This window comes from Parambassis ranga, chromosome 9 (genome assembly GCF_900634625.1).
Source record: "Parambassis ranga chromosome 9, fParRan2.1, whole genome shotgun sequence".
Lineage (NCBI taxonomy): Eukaryota > Metazoa > Chordata > Actinopteri > Ambassidae > Parambassis > Parambassis ranga.
This window is the reverse complement of record NC_041030.1, coordinates 9,138,105-9,153,769: the sequence shown is the minus strand read 5'-3', so window position 1 is coordinate 9,153,769 and position 15,665 is coordinate 9,138,105. Positions and strand designations below refer to the sequence as shown.

General features: G+C 41.1%; 1 protein-coding gene across 2 annotated transcripts; it reads right to left on the bottom strand.

Moving 5' to 3' along the window:
- Positions 1-5,706: 5,706 nt before the first annotated feature.
- stc1 (stanniocalcin 1) lies at positions 5,707-10,166 on the bottom strand. Of its 2 annotated transcripts, none has more exons than XM_028415239.1 (4): positions 9,870-10,166; positions 8,028-8,170; positions 7,722-7,933; positions 5,707-7,311 (listed from the first exon to the last, which is right to left on the bottom strand). In XM_028415239.1, exons 1-4 carry the CDS (start codon positions 10,048-10,050, stop codon positions 7,008-7,010), a joined length of 840 nt encoding a protein of 279 aa, XP_028271040.1. In that variant the 5' UTR covers positions 10,051-10,166; the 3' UTR covers positions 5,707-7,007. The 2 variants fall into 2 exon arrangements, with proteins under 2 accessions (XP_028271040.1, XP_028271041.1); XM_028415240.1 differs by having other exon boundaries at positions 8,028-8,167.
- Between the last annotated feature and the right edge of the window lie 5,499 nt (positions 10,167-15,665).

The following is a 15,665-nucleotide window of genomic DNA, read 5'->3' as shown; positions in this document are numbered from 1 at the left end:
TCTCTGTCCAAAGTCTGTACAGGCCATTGTGAAACTGCTGCACTGTAAACTTGTGCCTGTTAAAATGACACGTCTGGTCTCATTTTGGAAGTTTGTGTTTGTACACCTGTTGTAACTGTGTTCAAAGAGAACACTCTAAGCCACTGTAGGATTTGTTTTTTGATTCCCCACAATGATGTGATGAAGTTTGTTGTTCTTAAACAGATCTAATATAAACAACATGGACAAGGAATTGCAACAGATAAATTCTGAGTATGACAAGAAACACAAAGCGCCTTTGAAATATGTTTTTAAATTTGATATGACGGACTGATGCATCATTATGCAAGCTTTGGCTAAGGAGCGGAGTGTTTGTGGATTTGTCCTGTCACATAAAATTACACTTTGTAGGCTGAAGCTCTGGGTCCTGCATGAAGGAAGAAATTGGTACGCCCTGATTTTGGCCACTAGATGTCTCTGCCATGCTGTATCAGTCCTGAAGATGCACTGATGCACACCTTATGATCAGTTAGTGAGAGAACATGACACACATTACAGTGCTGACATGTTGTTGAATTCAGACTTAAGGTTTAGTTTGCCACACTAGTAAAACCAAGAAATGTAACATTTGATTTAGCATTTCAGACCAAAGCAAACACACAATCAGTGTCTTATCTTATCTCTTTCTCTAGTCTTTCCCTGGAAAGCTGAACCAAACTTTAAATGTTTCTCTGGAACATGCAGCATGTGAGGTGCTCGGTCTTGTGTAGGTGGGCTTCTTTTACGTCTATGATTTCCTCCAGGTCTCATGGAAAGGCAAGTTGAGCGCAGCTGGCAAAAGAAAAGCCATATATTATCTCTGATAAAATCAGAGAGAAAATGATGTGGAACATGACTTCATCTGCATTTGTTTCAACCTGCTTATCTTCAGTTAAGAGAGCTGTTAAAAAAAGTCTGGTCCTACGAGATAAAACAGCATTCGAGAGCATTCAAGAGCATTAAACCCACACTGGTAACGGAACAATTGACTCCATCAATTTGATTGGTTATGGCAGAAATTCTGTGCAGAAATTGTAGTAAAACGAACAATGAACCTATCAATAAAATGTTTAGATTCATGTATTCAGCATATTCAGAACCAAAAGCTGCACTTGCATTTGACTCTTAGAGCAATAAGGCATCGAGAAAGATGCTTTGGCAGAAATGGAAAATGGTGTTTCATCTCTTTCCCCTGCCACTCCAGCTCTTTCTTCAGTAAAAATTTGATCTAATTTTCTTTCCCGTCCTTGGGTATTTCCCCACAGAAATGAAGGGATAGTGATTGCTGGGTAAGATTGGAGTGGATCTAATCTTCCACTGCTCTCAGTCATACTCTATTTCACTGCACATCTAATTTGTCACACTGCTGATGAATATGCCACAAGTTTCATGGGAAAGAGGAGGACATAATGAATATAAAACACACTGGGAGAGGGGAAAAGTAATTGCCGTACCGCACTAACCACAGTGCATTGTTCATTTGTCCTGTCAAATTGCTGACACTATGCATGCACTATGGATACATTGCTTTCCTCCCGCAGAATGTGATCAAGAGGTTAAAACAATGACAAACGGTGGGTTTGTTGCTTTGCCTGCAGATTGGAAGCAGAAGACATCTGTGATCGCTGACTTCAGGGTCACTGTGTTTGCTTGCAGCACCTCATAATGCTGTGCAAATCATTCAGAGGTCTGCCTAATAGAAATGCATGCATGTATTCTGAGACTATTTGCAGGCAAAAGGTCCTATAACATTGTATCTGTTGTCTCAAATGTAGCACCAGTTAAAAGAATATTAGAAGCAGATGGAATGAATTGCATCTGCATAATTATATTCTAATTTCAGCATTATTCATTATTACTCTGGTTGTGATTGTCAGGGTGGTGATACACTCGGCAGCAGTCCAAGCAACAGGCAACAAAGTGAATAGGCAGGGTCAAAAATCTGTTCAAATGTTTCCTGGCAACAAGATGTTTCTGAGTGTTGAAAGCAGTCATTCCATCCAAATTGCTTTTAAAAGTTGCCCACTACACAGCTGCAGCAAGGAAAAAAAGCCTCACTGAGAAGAAGGTATTAAAACTGATCATCATACAGGGACGGATTCAGAACCCTTCTGTCCATCAGGCTGAGCGAGAATGTCTCTTTAAAGGAGGAAATGATAGAATCTGTGTGCAGAGCTGCTGCATCACCTATCCATGAGACTGGAGAGCGGCTGATGAGAAAGCCCTTCAGGACTCTTCTCTAAATAGGCATGAAATTATATCTCCCTCTGACTGAGATTAGCGTCCACAGAGCCTCTTGCGTTCTGCCCCCTCTTTTCCTCAGGCTCTCCAACCAAACTTTGCAGTTTCAGCTCATTTGTGCTGAAGTTTAAGAAAGTTCATTTTCATCGGGAGGTGCTTGTTGTGTCCCTCAGCTTCCCTTGTGGGTCCAGCTGGATTCGTCACAGACACTGAGGGTAAACCACTGTAAAGAAGAAATCCTAATGACACCAAATATACAGATAGGACAAAGAAAGGATATAGTGTCCAACAATGTGAGCAGAGCTGAGAGCTATATGATCAGGACCTCCCTATATTCCTATGGAGACACTCTAGGTCAGTTCACAGCAATGTCAGAGAATCTATTTAAATGTGTAGCCTGAGTAGAGTAGGCGGCTGTGATGATGAAGCCTGCCTAGGCAGTGTCAGGGAAACGTTTGATGGCTATAAGAGCTCACACTATATGAGGGAGCTGGTGCCATGTTGGCTACGATAATAAGAACAGAAATGAAGCAAAACCTGTTTACCAGGCAGCCAACATAAGTCCTCTGACATCACACAGCCTCCAATTTTGTCATCACATAAGGCTTGTAGTAATGCACCATCAGATACACATCACCCTAAATCAATGCACTTTGAGGACATGAGCATGTAGCAACTATAACGTCATAAATCTCCATCAGCAGTTGTAGAGACCAACAACTGAGCAGAAAAGAGTGAATTTATAGACTTATAGAACAGAACGACATTAGTTAATAACTTGTGGAATGTGTAAAGTCTTTTGCTGCCACATCTGAAAGTCGTTTTCACTCATTTCTGTAGAATCTGTAGACCAGTACTGGTTTCTGTTTACATTAACAGTAGTCTCGACCAATCACATTTGAGCATCTTTTGGTTGCATATAGGAAAGAGGCAGCATAACCTCTCACAAGCTGACACAATGCATTGTAAAGCTGTTGCTGCCTATGTGTACTATAGGGTTGCCTTTGTTGACTCCCTTTGCTTGTTTTAAGTTACTAGTCCCACTATAAAAAATATTATTACTTATTGTTTCAAAATCTTTTCTTCCTCTTCTTCCTTCTAAGTTGGTGCCAAATGGGATCATGGCAACATGGCTTTCATTTTTCATGTTGCTGAGGAAATTAGAAATACTACAGCAGTCCTGGATGTGATTATGGTGTCATGGGTGTCACATTTATTATCTCTTTTGTGGTCTGGTAGAAGAAGTGTTCAGCAATCCAAAACAGCACAAGAAAACACTCAGAGTTGTTCTTTTTCTTTTTTTCCATCTATTAAACAGCACAACAGTCATAAAGTCACAGGCACTACAAGAGCAAAAATGTCATACCATATGCCATGATTTGATAAATATTTTATTTCTGATCAGCAAAAGACACACAATTGATGCATTTGTATCTTTCATTACTTTTCAGTACAGAGGAAAAAAACCCAAACATATACACAGTATGGGCATATATGTATATGGGTATATTTTAAAGTGCAAGTGATTCACAAGGGTCAATCATGCGTTTACATAGCATCTGTATCAGGAACTTCAGTAATCTCCTAAAATCTGCAATAACGTTTTGAATCTGATAGTAAAATAACTGTCACTCATACAAAATAAACTTTACTAGTCACTGAAGCTTTTTGTTTTTGTGTAAGCACAACAACATTAATCTATTTCAAGTCTTGAGAGGAAAGAGTACCATGAAGTGCCAGAAGTATAAGGGAGAGTTTATAGTCTCTATAATATTGACAGGAACAGGTTTCACAACAATCAAACTCACCGGGATTCCATTTTAACTTTTAAATACTCCAGTACCACCATAAACACCCGACACTCGAATTAAAAAAGAAAGAAAAAAAAAGAAAATATTACAACAGAAAGAAATCATATATGCTCAATCTCACTTTAGTTTTTTTTTCCTTTATGCCTTCATTGGTCAGCTAAGCTGGGCATGTCCTGGTCAAAAGAGACATTCAGTATACAGGTACATTCTCAACCATTACATTGAACTTGGTGAGGAAACAGTCAATTTGCCTTTGCCCAATATGTTTGACACAAATAATGATTGACAGAAAATAAATATGAAGACATGGACGGCAAAATGTGAAAGTAAGGACTGATGCTGCAGTGACTGATCAGAGCGGCCACAGGAGTGGGCTGGTGGGGGGGGGGGGCATCTGACAGCATCATACGGGTTAGTAACAGTTTAGCAGCAGCTGTTGGGTTTGTGGATTTACCCATGGACAACAAAGATAAAGACAAATGTATCAATAGTACATGAAGAAGCCCTGACCCTTCAGGATGCAAAATATCCAAACTCATCTCCACCTCACTGGGTAAATAAAATAACTGAATGTTTCAATGCCCTTTATAGTGGTTAAGATGCAAAGTGCATATTTAACATAAAATATAAGCTAGGATATACTACAGTGTGACTAATAGCTCTTAACTCCCCAGGTGATTCCTTCAGAACAGCTGTCCTTTCGCATCACACAAAAGTAACAATCGTATTCACAGATCGAAAGTTAACGCCGCTTTACGGAAAGTAAAAAAAAATTAAAACACAGAAACAGAAAGCATGATGGAGGAACGACGCCTTCACACTGCGAGCACAGTATGAGAGCACACATGCTGCTGCTGCTTTATTCACACAGCATCCGCTGGCACTGAATGAAATAAAGGTCAATTTCTGTGTTGCTGTGAATCCTTTGTGTGTGTGATTATTGCATAGTTTGGAATTCTTAACATAGCTATTTAAACTGACACTGAAAAATAAAACATCTCTGTTCTGCTCCGTGCTTCTCTCCTTATTCTCCAGGACAATATATAAATTCACCTTTTCCAAGTAGGGCTGGGTTCGGTTCTTTTATCAAGTCAAAGTTAAAAAAAAACAACTTTTTTTTTTTCCAAACCCAGCCATGCTTCAAAAAGTTCAGTTAACCTCTAAACAACCATCTATCACTAAGAGACAGTTACAAGGAAACACCAGCATGACGACCCCTGTGATGACCAAGGGTGCTGAAGCAAATGTCCTGATCTCTGAAGGCAAAGAACCTGCAGTATATGTTTTGATGCATATGCTGCATAAGTTGCTTAGTGTTAGGGCTAAAAGGGCGGGTCTGCCAAGACCATACATATTGTGCTAAAACAAGTGTGCCTCCCTCCTCACAGGGTACTCAGTACTGGTGTTTGCTTATACCTGGTCAGTCTTTTATAATATGCACAGACCCTCAGCAGTGAACATCTAGCAGCTGCAGTGATAACCTTTGTTTTGCGTGTCAAAACTAAGCTAACGTTTTATTGTGGTCCCTTATAACACCCATAAAGTAGGATCACCTGACCTGAATGACCAACCTTGTTCCCCTATGGCCAGCACAGAGTCATGACACGGGTCCCATTCAGTCACCAGAGTGTGTCAGCTCGATATTTTTTTTTTTTTTTTTTTGGCATAGAGCTCATGTTCAAATAGGAGCCATGACTGAACTGCTGCTTGTTTAAAATTTATAAACTAATTAAAACTACAATAATGCATTAAAATAAAAAAATTAAATAATGTAGTAGGAAAATAAATATCATTCCAACAAGGCTTTTTTGTTTGTTTTTTTTGTGTGTGTGTGTTTTTTTTTTAAATAGTCATTCTCCCCCTTTGACACTGGAAGCCGGTGTGTATGTCACATGATTCACCTCAGAGAATGATGATCATCAGTCCCAGAAAGGTGGCTGCTAATCAACATGCTAATCAACTGCTGCACATACACGGCTGCTTCACACACCCCCACTAAACATGGTCCCAAATACACTGTAGAGCTCAACAGTCTTATGCATTGCTAGTGTCTGGATATAAGATATGAAAAAAAAAATCATTTTTTTTCTGATAGACTTACTTGGCCATGACCTGGACAAGCCTTATGTGCAGGATAAGGACTTGCCATGGCTATACCTGCCATCAGAAAAAAAGAACTAAATTATAAGTGCTATAGCTATACATAATTTTGGTATTTCATGAATAGCATTCAGGGCAGTTTGAAGGTTTTTGGTCAGTTTAAGGTAACCTGTCAAAGGTTATGATGAAACCTCTACAGACCTCACTCCATATGAGCTCTCTCTTTCAGAGGGCTAGCTATGGCTGATAACTCAGTATACAGTACATTTAAGTGTTGTGTTAGTGTCAGAAGATTGCTGAAACTGATGATGAAACTCATTTCCACATCTCATGCTCACAATTTGGACTGCTTTCATTGCTGAATTATTAGAAACGTCTACCAATAATTACCCCATTCCTAACAAAATAAAATGAACTAATAATAATCTGACTACTTATCTCTAATTATGAAAACATGTTTTTTTAAGTACTGGCTTGTGCTCTAGAGGCATGAACCACTATGGCTGTTTTTTTCTTCTTCTTAAGAATTGAAGGATGTGAAACGGAGTGAACAGGACTGTGTTGCACAAACGCAACAGCCACGTGTTCAACACTAACTGTGAGCGGATATGTTTGACAACAGTCGATGGAAGAGGGGTTCTCTCAAGTCTAAAAGTGTAGGATATACAATATAACAACAATCAAACTGATATCGATTCTATGGGAGGTCCGGCATTCCCTAGAGGTGCACGTTTCTGCAACTTCCAGTCTAGCAGAGGAACGGATTTCAGTCACCCCTAGGGAATAGAGGAGCTTTTGTGATGTTTGTCTGAGGGGTGTGTGGAGTTTAAGTGGAAGTTAGGAGCTGTCACTAGCAGAGCGCTTTTTGCCAAAATGACTGGCAGAGTCTCTGTTTCGCAGATTAGGCTGGATCTTGTACATATGGGGTCCCATGGACCAGCGCCAGCTCCCACGGCCCTCCACTCCAGTTGGGATGGCGGCGGCAGCTGCAGCCACAGCAGTGGATGGGCAGGGCTTGCTCTGCAGCAGCTGAATAAGCATGGTCATCTCTGGACCCAGCCGTGACACCATGCTGGTCCGAATGCGATCCACCGTGTCCTCATCACAGTCCATCAGGCTCTGTAGCAGCTTACCATAAAACCTAAAAACAACAAAGCAGCACGGAATTAAAGAGCTTGTGCTCGGTGCTCCTATGTGTTTGCACACGTGCTGTACGATCTGATGTCATCCAAACGGGAGTATCCATCCAGGCCACTACCCAGCTTTGTGCTCCACCCTTCTATCCTTTTGTATCCACTCCCAAACTGCAGTCTTACATGTATTACACACCACAATAGCAACAAAAACTTCCAAACTTGATATTCCTGTTTGATTTTCTTTCTTTGTATCGATGAATGCTTGAAGCACATAGTATCCAAAAACAGAAATCAATACAGATGTAGTCATTCTACATAATTAGGAGCTAAAGGAGCAGATTTGATTGTCCATTAGTGGACAGCTGAGCTTTTGTAGTCTTTCAAATATTCAGTAAAATGTAGAGGAAGGTCTCACCTGTTCGGGAAGTGACTTGGCAGCTGTGCCACTTCACCAATAGCATCTGGATTAGATCGGGCAACAGTGCAGATATCCAGCTTGCTGTAACACTCCTCTTGGACGTCAGATATCATTCTTTGGAAGGCGGAACAGCGGCGGATGGTGGGGAATGCCTTCGAGGTGATGCCATTGGCAATGCACTTAAGGCTCTCCTTCACAAATGCTTTACCCTGTAAAAACACACATAACAACAGTGCCCTTACAGTCACACCCATATAATCCTATACAGCTCACGTGCACTGGGAAGAGAAGTAAAGTGTGTACCTGAGTGTCAAATTTAGCAGCACTGTACAGGAAGGACTTGCAGATGTCATGCATGCCATCTGTGTCACAAGTTGAGTTTTCCAGGCAGGCGAAGGCTCCACAGCCAACTTGGAGGGCACTGTTGAGACAGCGTGCCACATCTGCTGTGGGCACAGAGAATGAACCATCAGCAGGGGAGCCAACAGTGGCTTCACTGGGAATCACTGAGCTCATTACACAAGGGTTGCCAGGGTTTCAGCTAAAATATGCAGCGAACAAAAGAGAATTTTCATACTTTGGTGATTCACAAAAGACCTACAGTCACTCGGGGGCAAACAGCGACTTGACTGGAGATTGGACACCTTACAACTATAAGAGTCTCACACACTATCTGGCACTGCTTTGCTTTTCTCTTGGCAGCGACTTATATTCCTCTGTTTGGTTCTTTTCAGAAGCACTTGGATGAACAGCACCAGAAATACCAAAGAGTTTCCTGAAAATTGTTGGCATGTCTGCACACACACACATAAATATACACTTGTATGCGCACACACGCAAACATATACAACCACCAGACTCTGTCTTTAATTATTCTACACGAGCTGTAACTGTCAAACTGAATTAGCCTCCAAACCATACTCTAAACTATCAGCTAAGCACGTGTTGTGGGGGTCACTTAAATATCCAGAATTGATCCCATGCACGTCCACACAATGAAATGCAGTCAGAGAGATGCTGCCATTACTCATTTCAGGAGTGTCACATGACCAGAATAGTTACAAGGCTGATTAATACGAGGAACCCTGATCCCCGTCTTTGTGTAACATCACAAACCGACTCCCTGCAGCACTCAGTCTTTCCATCTGTGTGCCAAAAACTAATCTTGTCCAAAGCTCCATGCAGCCGATCTGAAATGTTACACCAACACAGAGCCATAAACCATCATCTGTAAATCAGCGAGTCCTCATACTTAGCTTTCCTTTATTCCTCCTCCACTGAGATTCATGCAAGCAGCCTGACTAAAATCCTTTGTAATAGCCATTAAGAAATGTCACAGAGGAGCCTAAGCCTACTTGGCAGCCTGTGAATCTGGGGCCCCGTGTTGACCTGCACAGTCACATAAAGTCTGCCTGCCATCAGGGACCAGAGATCGCTCTCAAAATACAGAGCTGCAAATCTTATGATGATGAAGCAATTCCTGCAGAAGGGAATGAGCATCCCGTTTTTTTTATTATCAGCCGTACCTTTGTGTTAAAAATGAAAAGTCACCAGTGGAATGATGCTTTTTAGTGGCACTTCTTGCTGGTTATTACATGATTTTTCACTTCAATTTTCTTGAAAATGTCAACTAAAAAGGTTGCATTTGTTCATCTCAAAGGCACAGCCCCAGTGATAAGCAGTTTCTGTTGGCATGCTGAGGAAAAGGTACAACGGTGTAACCTACTTCTTTTTTCTCACTTCCAGGCTCTACAGGAAGCGTTGTGTTTCAATGCACTGTAACCCCACTGTAGTCCACTACAATGCTGAAAAAGCTATGCAGCAGCCAAACCCGTGTGAAAAAGACCAACAGCATGACACAGCCTGCACTCTCAGGTGTCAGCACCAAGCTCCATGCTCATCTGTTGCCGGCAGGACACCGGGAAAAAAAAACCCCACAGCATTAATCCCGCAGCCTTCTCCGTGAATCAACGCGCTTATACGGATGCATAGGCCAAAAATAAAATTATGAGAAAAAATATCTCCACACTGTGTGCGAGCAAAGGTAAGACTGTGTGCTGAACAGATAAATGCTTTTTTTGGGAGGGGGGGGAGAAGCAAGCAGTGCACTCTGAGATATGCAGATGGGAGCAGCGTGTTACTTACAAGGGCTATTGGCAGTAAAGCGTGCTCTCCTGGGCGAATAGGACTCGTTCTGATCCAGTTCATATGCAGATGCATTCAGCACCATCAGGAGAAAAAGTCCGGTCCTCAAAGGCATCGTCCTCTCAACACAGATGATACAACTAAACGTAAAGAGACGCCTCCTGCTTTGTGTGTAATTCATAAGAATGGACGCTCCAAAAGCTTCTGCAGCGCTAAAACAAACACACAATAAATGTGGGCTGTGACAAGTAGGCTGCCGGCTATTTCTCTACACTGGACTCCTCACTATCCTTTGGACTTGCATGACAGATAGCACCGATGTCAAGTCTGCCTGGGTTTATATGGGAGCGCTGAATATTACGAGTGCTGCCGCTGGACCAATCAGAAAGCAGTATTCAAGAGCGTGGTCCTGGTCTCTCCACTACTAATTGATAAAATGATTTAACAGCGCACAACACTGTGGGGTAGGTTTTAGTTTTTATTCAGTTAAAAATAATCACATAAAATATGTTTTTATGACAAGCTAAACATGAAGGTTAGAGTTTTTACCTGCATCCATTTTCAGCTTTAGCTGCATCTCACCTTCCTCATCATGAGGGCATCCCTGACACGCTAGTGAACATCATTTATGAGCCTGGGAATAAGTGTATAAAACATTTATTTATTTATGTTCTGTTTAAAATAATTTACTTACAGCTAACATTTTCTTTTCATGAAAATTCAGCACTTCTTCTGTGGTCTCCTATATGCAGGCTGACCATACTCCTGTAAGGGACTGTCTCAAAATTACTTCACCTGGAACAATAAGATCTTATCATCTAATGGAATACTTTTACAAAGTAAAATAAAGTAAAAATATAATATAAAAAGTAAAAAATAATAATACTAAAAGATCAGATTAATGCAGATTAGTGTTGCCATATGCAGCCATTCTTGCTTTCGTACTTGCCATTTTGAGTGCAATCACACTGACAAGTAACTTTAACTTCACCATTACTGCCTGGATAGTGTATTCAGCATGTGAAATGGACTTCTCATCATGAACCAGTGTTACAATATATATATATAATGACACAACTAGATAACTCTCAGTATTTATGCACACTCAGACACAGCTTGTGAGCAGCGCTGCCCTCATTTCCATCTCGTTTATTTTTGTGCAGTCCCTTACTGCAAAGCCTTTAACTACACCAACAGACCAAAGTGTATTTAACCAGTTTTTTAGTCAAATGCAATGTGTACTCTATCAGACTTGACCAGTTCTGTCCACCTATCAACCCAGAACATTCAAATGACATGTCTTCTTTATCATCCTGACATTTTCCTGAACCCGTTTTAATGGTGACACCACTGTTGCTTTAGCTTAGGGGATCTACTTAACATGGAGATAAACTACCTGTGTTGTTGATATAAGTGTGGATGACTGCAAAACGTTGGCTCGCTAACTTCTAGCTGCTCACATACAGAGGATGAGGTCTGGAACTGTTATTTATCACACAGGACCCACATCTCTTTATCTAATGCAACACTGAAAGGCATCAAGCAGAATCACCAGGATGTTAAAATGTCCTGATGATCAGATTTTCAGCATATTCTCTGTCTTATCCTCTTATGTAGCTCATTACTGACTGTGCCAAGCTAAATTGTTACATTAGGAGAGAAACCTAAATATTTGCCTTGCATCTTCTTTTAAATAACTTGACTTTAGCCTGGCGTTTCAGAGAGCGGAGCACGCCTCTTCACGTCTCTGTATCCTGGTTGTCTTTGGCAGTCATCGAGCTATCACCCTAATTTCTCCCAGAGCGCTTGTCAGGAGGTGGGCATGATGTCAAAATCCAAACATGGGCCTGTGCCAGCTGCACCAGTAGCCTTTGTCATAGAAAGATAACATGAGTCTAACAGCCTAATAAATTAGCTATTATCAGCTGTTATGATCAATCACTAACATCCTTGTTTCTGAAGGGCATGAGCTGCATGTTGGACAGGAGGTTTTAGATACAGTGATACAGAGACCTAGTTATTGAACTGATTTATTATTTGTCCTTTGCAGTGATTTTTCTCTTATGTTATCTTTTTGCATCCTGTTTTGTTGCAGTAAATTAGTCTCTGGATTGATGACTGGCTCCCTTTTTTTAAACATAACATTATGACAAAGATGAGCCTATTTTCTTACTGGTTATGTCAGTGCTCCTAAAAACACAGAAGAAAACAGCAACAATATAAAATTTGAGTCAGATGTTGAGGCGATCTTCATGCTTTCCACCGATAATGCTGTTGCTCTTGCATTTATTGTCTTCCCCTTTTTTGTTGGGCGGAGGTGCCTTAGCTGAAACCAAAGCTGAGAGTTTATTCATGAGTTTGGAAGTCCGTCTCATCCTTGTTAGCACATCACAGCTCTTTCTTTCTTTTGTTGGAGCGAAGCCATACCACAAACACATTTGAGAAGACCACTTCTACGTCCTCTGGGTGGAAAGGATAATGAATTCCTTTGTCAGGTAGAAGAAGGTGTTTCACCTTGTTTTCAGAAACATAACAGACATAACACCGGCATGGTGACGGAGGTAGAGGGCAGAGTTCACCGAAAGGACAAATCTGTTACAGAGAATAAACACGCAGTGCTGCAGCATGAGAGTTTTGCATTCATTTCCATTGGGGTGGATGAGCTGATTCTCCGATTGGAGGTCACTTTGCATCTAAGTTGAATTTTGCTCCGAGCTTATTGCTGTTTGCCTGACAGCAACTTCCTCAATAATTATAAGATTATGAGATTTGCCAATTATGAGCAAGAGATTCAAAATTAGTGTAATAAGTGGGAGTTTGATCTTTTATCAAACAAATTAACCAAAAATATTGCTAATGTCTGCACTAAAGCTTCAACGAGTTTGTGTAATAAGGGAAAAAAAAAGCACTTGCAGGATGTCACCAGAATGGCAGTGCAGGTCTCCTTATGTCCACAAGGGGGCCTTTGGTCAGATGGTACAAACCCGTATGAGCTATTACTGTAATGTAACACCTTCAATGGAGAGTCAAAGCTGATGATTTTTGAGAGAAGTGGAGAGGGACACCCTGCAGGAATATAGTTACAGCAGTAAACCCAGTCAATGATGATGTGTTTGCACCTACATTTAGAGACTGTGTATATGTGTGTTTTGATGTGTGATGTTTTGCCTGGGGGGGTAATGTGTTTTCTTTTCCTCTCTAGCAACAGATGCTTGTGGTGTTCACATGAGAATAACACTTAATTTTTGGGGAAATATTTTGAACAGGAGGTGGGCTGTGCAGAGTAATAACAGAAGGAGCTGTCCATTAGACGCAGCAGCACCCAGCGGTGCCGTCAGCTGTCAGAAAAAAAGACGCCCAGTGGTAAAAGGAGAATATCACCTTTTAAATCTCAGGGAAAAGATCCGTCTATAAATCTTTTCTAATGCTAAGAAATTCCGTTCATTAAAATAAATAAATGTTCAAACGCCTTTTTAAACTGCTTCCATAAATCAAATGATGCAGTCTAATGTCGTTGAAACCACATTATAAATGTGTATTGTTAGAGGAAAATCTATTGAAATGCCAGAAGTGGAGCAGCCAAAGTGAGATTTGGTTTCTGTGGACACAGTGAACAGCTAAACCCATTTACTATTGTGAGTGGTATTCACCACTCAGAGAGGATGAAATTAGCAGGCACCGCTGTGTATAGAGCTCTCATTTTGTTGTGGGCTGGTGGAATTTTTTTTACATTTTACAATTCTTAGAAGAAGTGTGATAAAACACTTATTGTCACAACAGCAGAAAGAACGGTGTAGTGTTCATCAGCAGTATCTGAAGGGATGGGGGCTTTCACCCTTTGGACATATACGTGCATGACGTGAACGTAATGTCAAAGATGAGAGGAGTCTGCATTCCTGAACTTGAATGTGAGAAGCATAGCAGGGCTATACATCTGGAGGCTGGAACGGAAACATGCAGCTACTCAAGTCCCTGCTCTGCAAAGCAATACTCAAAGAAATATATAACTTTTGTACATTTTATATGATGCTTTTCCTACGATAATATAAAACACAAGTTGATCTCCAATAAGTATAGCAGCTGTGCTGCAGTTGAGCAGCTCCCATTTCTGCTGGTGCTGCTGACCCCACACTTCTACCTCCCTCTAAGACGTCAGAAATGACTTACTTTCTATTCAGGGAATTTAAAGGATGTTGCTCACCGAGATCAAACGCCCAATTTACAAGTAAAAATATGGAGTTAATACTGTCTGCTTGCTCTCTGTGTGTTGGCTCTATTGGGTACAAGACCTGTGAAATCCAGTGTTCATATACGTCAATGACAAAATAAAAATTCATGAGTCATCCTGCACTCAACATGACTCATCGAGTGACTATGCATCCAATCAAACCCTTTGTTATGTTGCATCTCCAGGTCACCATCAGCACTGCTGTGTATCTTGTTTGGAAAATGACCGCACACTAAGTTATGTTATTGTGGTTGTAAAATCCAATAATGTTAGTGAGAAGTCCTCACCCACAGACAGTAGACTTTCCTCATAGCTCTCTGGTTTGTAAGCATGGATGCTGTAGCAGGATGGTAGGCAAAGCCTGGTCAGGCCTGAGTAACAGACCAGTCAGTCCTGTAGAGACAATATAGATAAAGATACCTTTGAGTTTAGACTGTCACGGTACTAGAAAATAAAACAAGTGATGTATGAATGCATGGTGTGTGACAGATTTACTTTTCTGTGTCATGGCTACACAGTCAAACTATAAATACATTTGATCAGTCTAATGTTTTGACTGCTGGTTGTAGCCAACATGTATTTGTTAGGTTAAAAGAAGTCTCACGTGACTTGACTGTCAAGTTTGTTGCCATAGTTGAATACACTTGAAATAGACCACACAAAGTATTTCTACAAGGTTCATTTGGTCTTCACCTATTTATGAACTATGATAGAATTCTTTTTAGTCAGACCAGTGTTTTTTTGTGTTTTACCTTGACTTGACATGTTTCGACTACTTCCTGCAGTCTTCCTCAAAAGTCACATGATGTTACGTGACGTGTCTGCCAGCTGATCTTATGCAGGTTGTGGCGCCATTCTCCCACTACTCCAGGTAGTGGGGGAACAGTGCCACCTGTAGTCCGGCTTCCTCAGCGCTGTGTCCCAGGTGTGGGACAGCAGTCTGGTCTCCTCAGCCTCAGGACAGTGTTCCAGGTGTGGGACAGTGTAAAAGTTCCCTCGTCCCGGTTCATTGTCCTATTGGCCCGCTTCCTTATTTCGATGGCTTCCTTAATCCACCGTTTGAATTTGTTGTCCTCGTTTCCGATCACTTTTGCCCCATCCCAGTCCATAATGTGCCTTTCTCATTTGCAATGATCCGAGATTGCTGATTTCAGGTTTTCTTGTTGTGCTTTCTGTTTTGTTGCCCTTGTGCTCATCCCAGCTGATTCCTTTTCACATTCTGTTTTATGGTCTTTTTTCCGTGTGCTGAATGATCTTCCTGTTTCGCCGATGTATGTTTTATTGCAGGACAGGCAGGGTATTTCGTATATGACGTTGCATTTTTTTGTCCGGTTCGATCTTGTCTTTGGGGTGCACCAGAAGTTGTCTGAGTTTACGATGTGGTTTGACGGGTGTATTGATTAAGGCCATGATAGAATTCTTTTTAGTCAGACCAGTGTTTTTTTGTGTTTTACCTTGACTTGACATGTTTCGACTACTTCCTGCAGTCTTCCTCAGACCACACAAAGATTAAGCTCATTATGTAATCATGGGACCGATACAGCCGTACAAGTCCAGCCAAGGAGGTA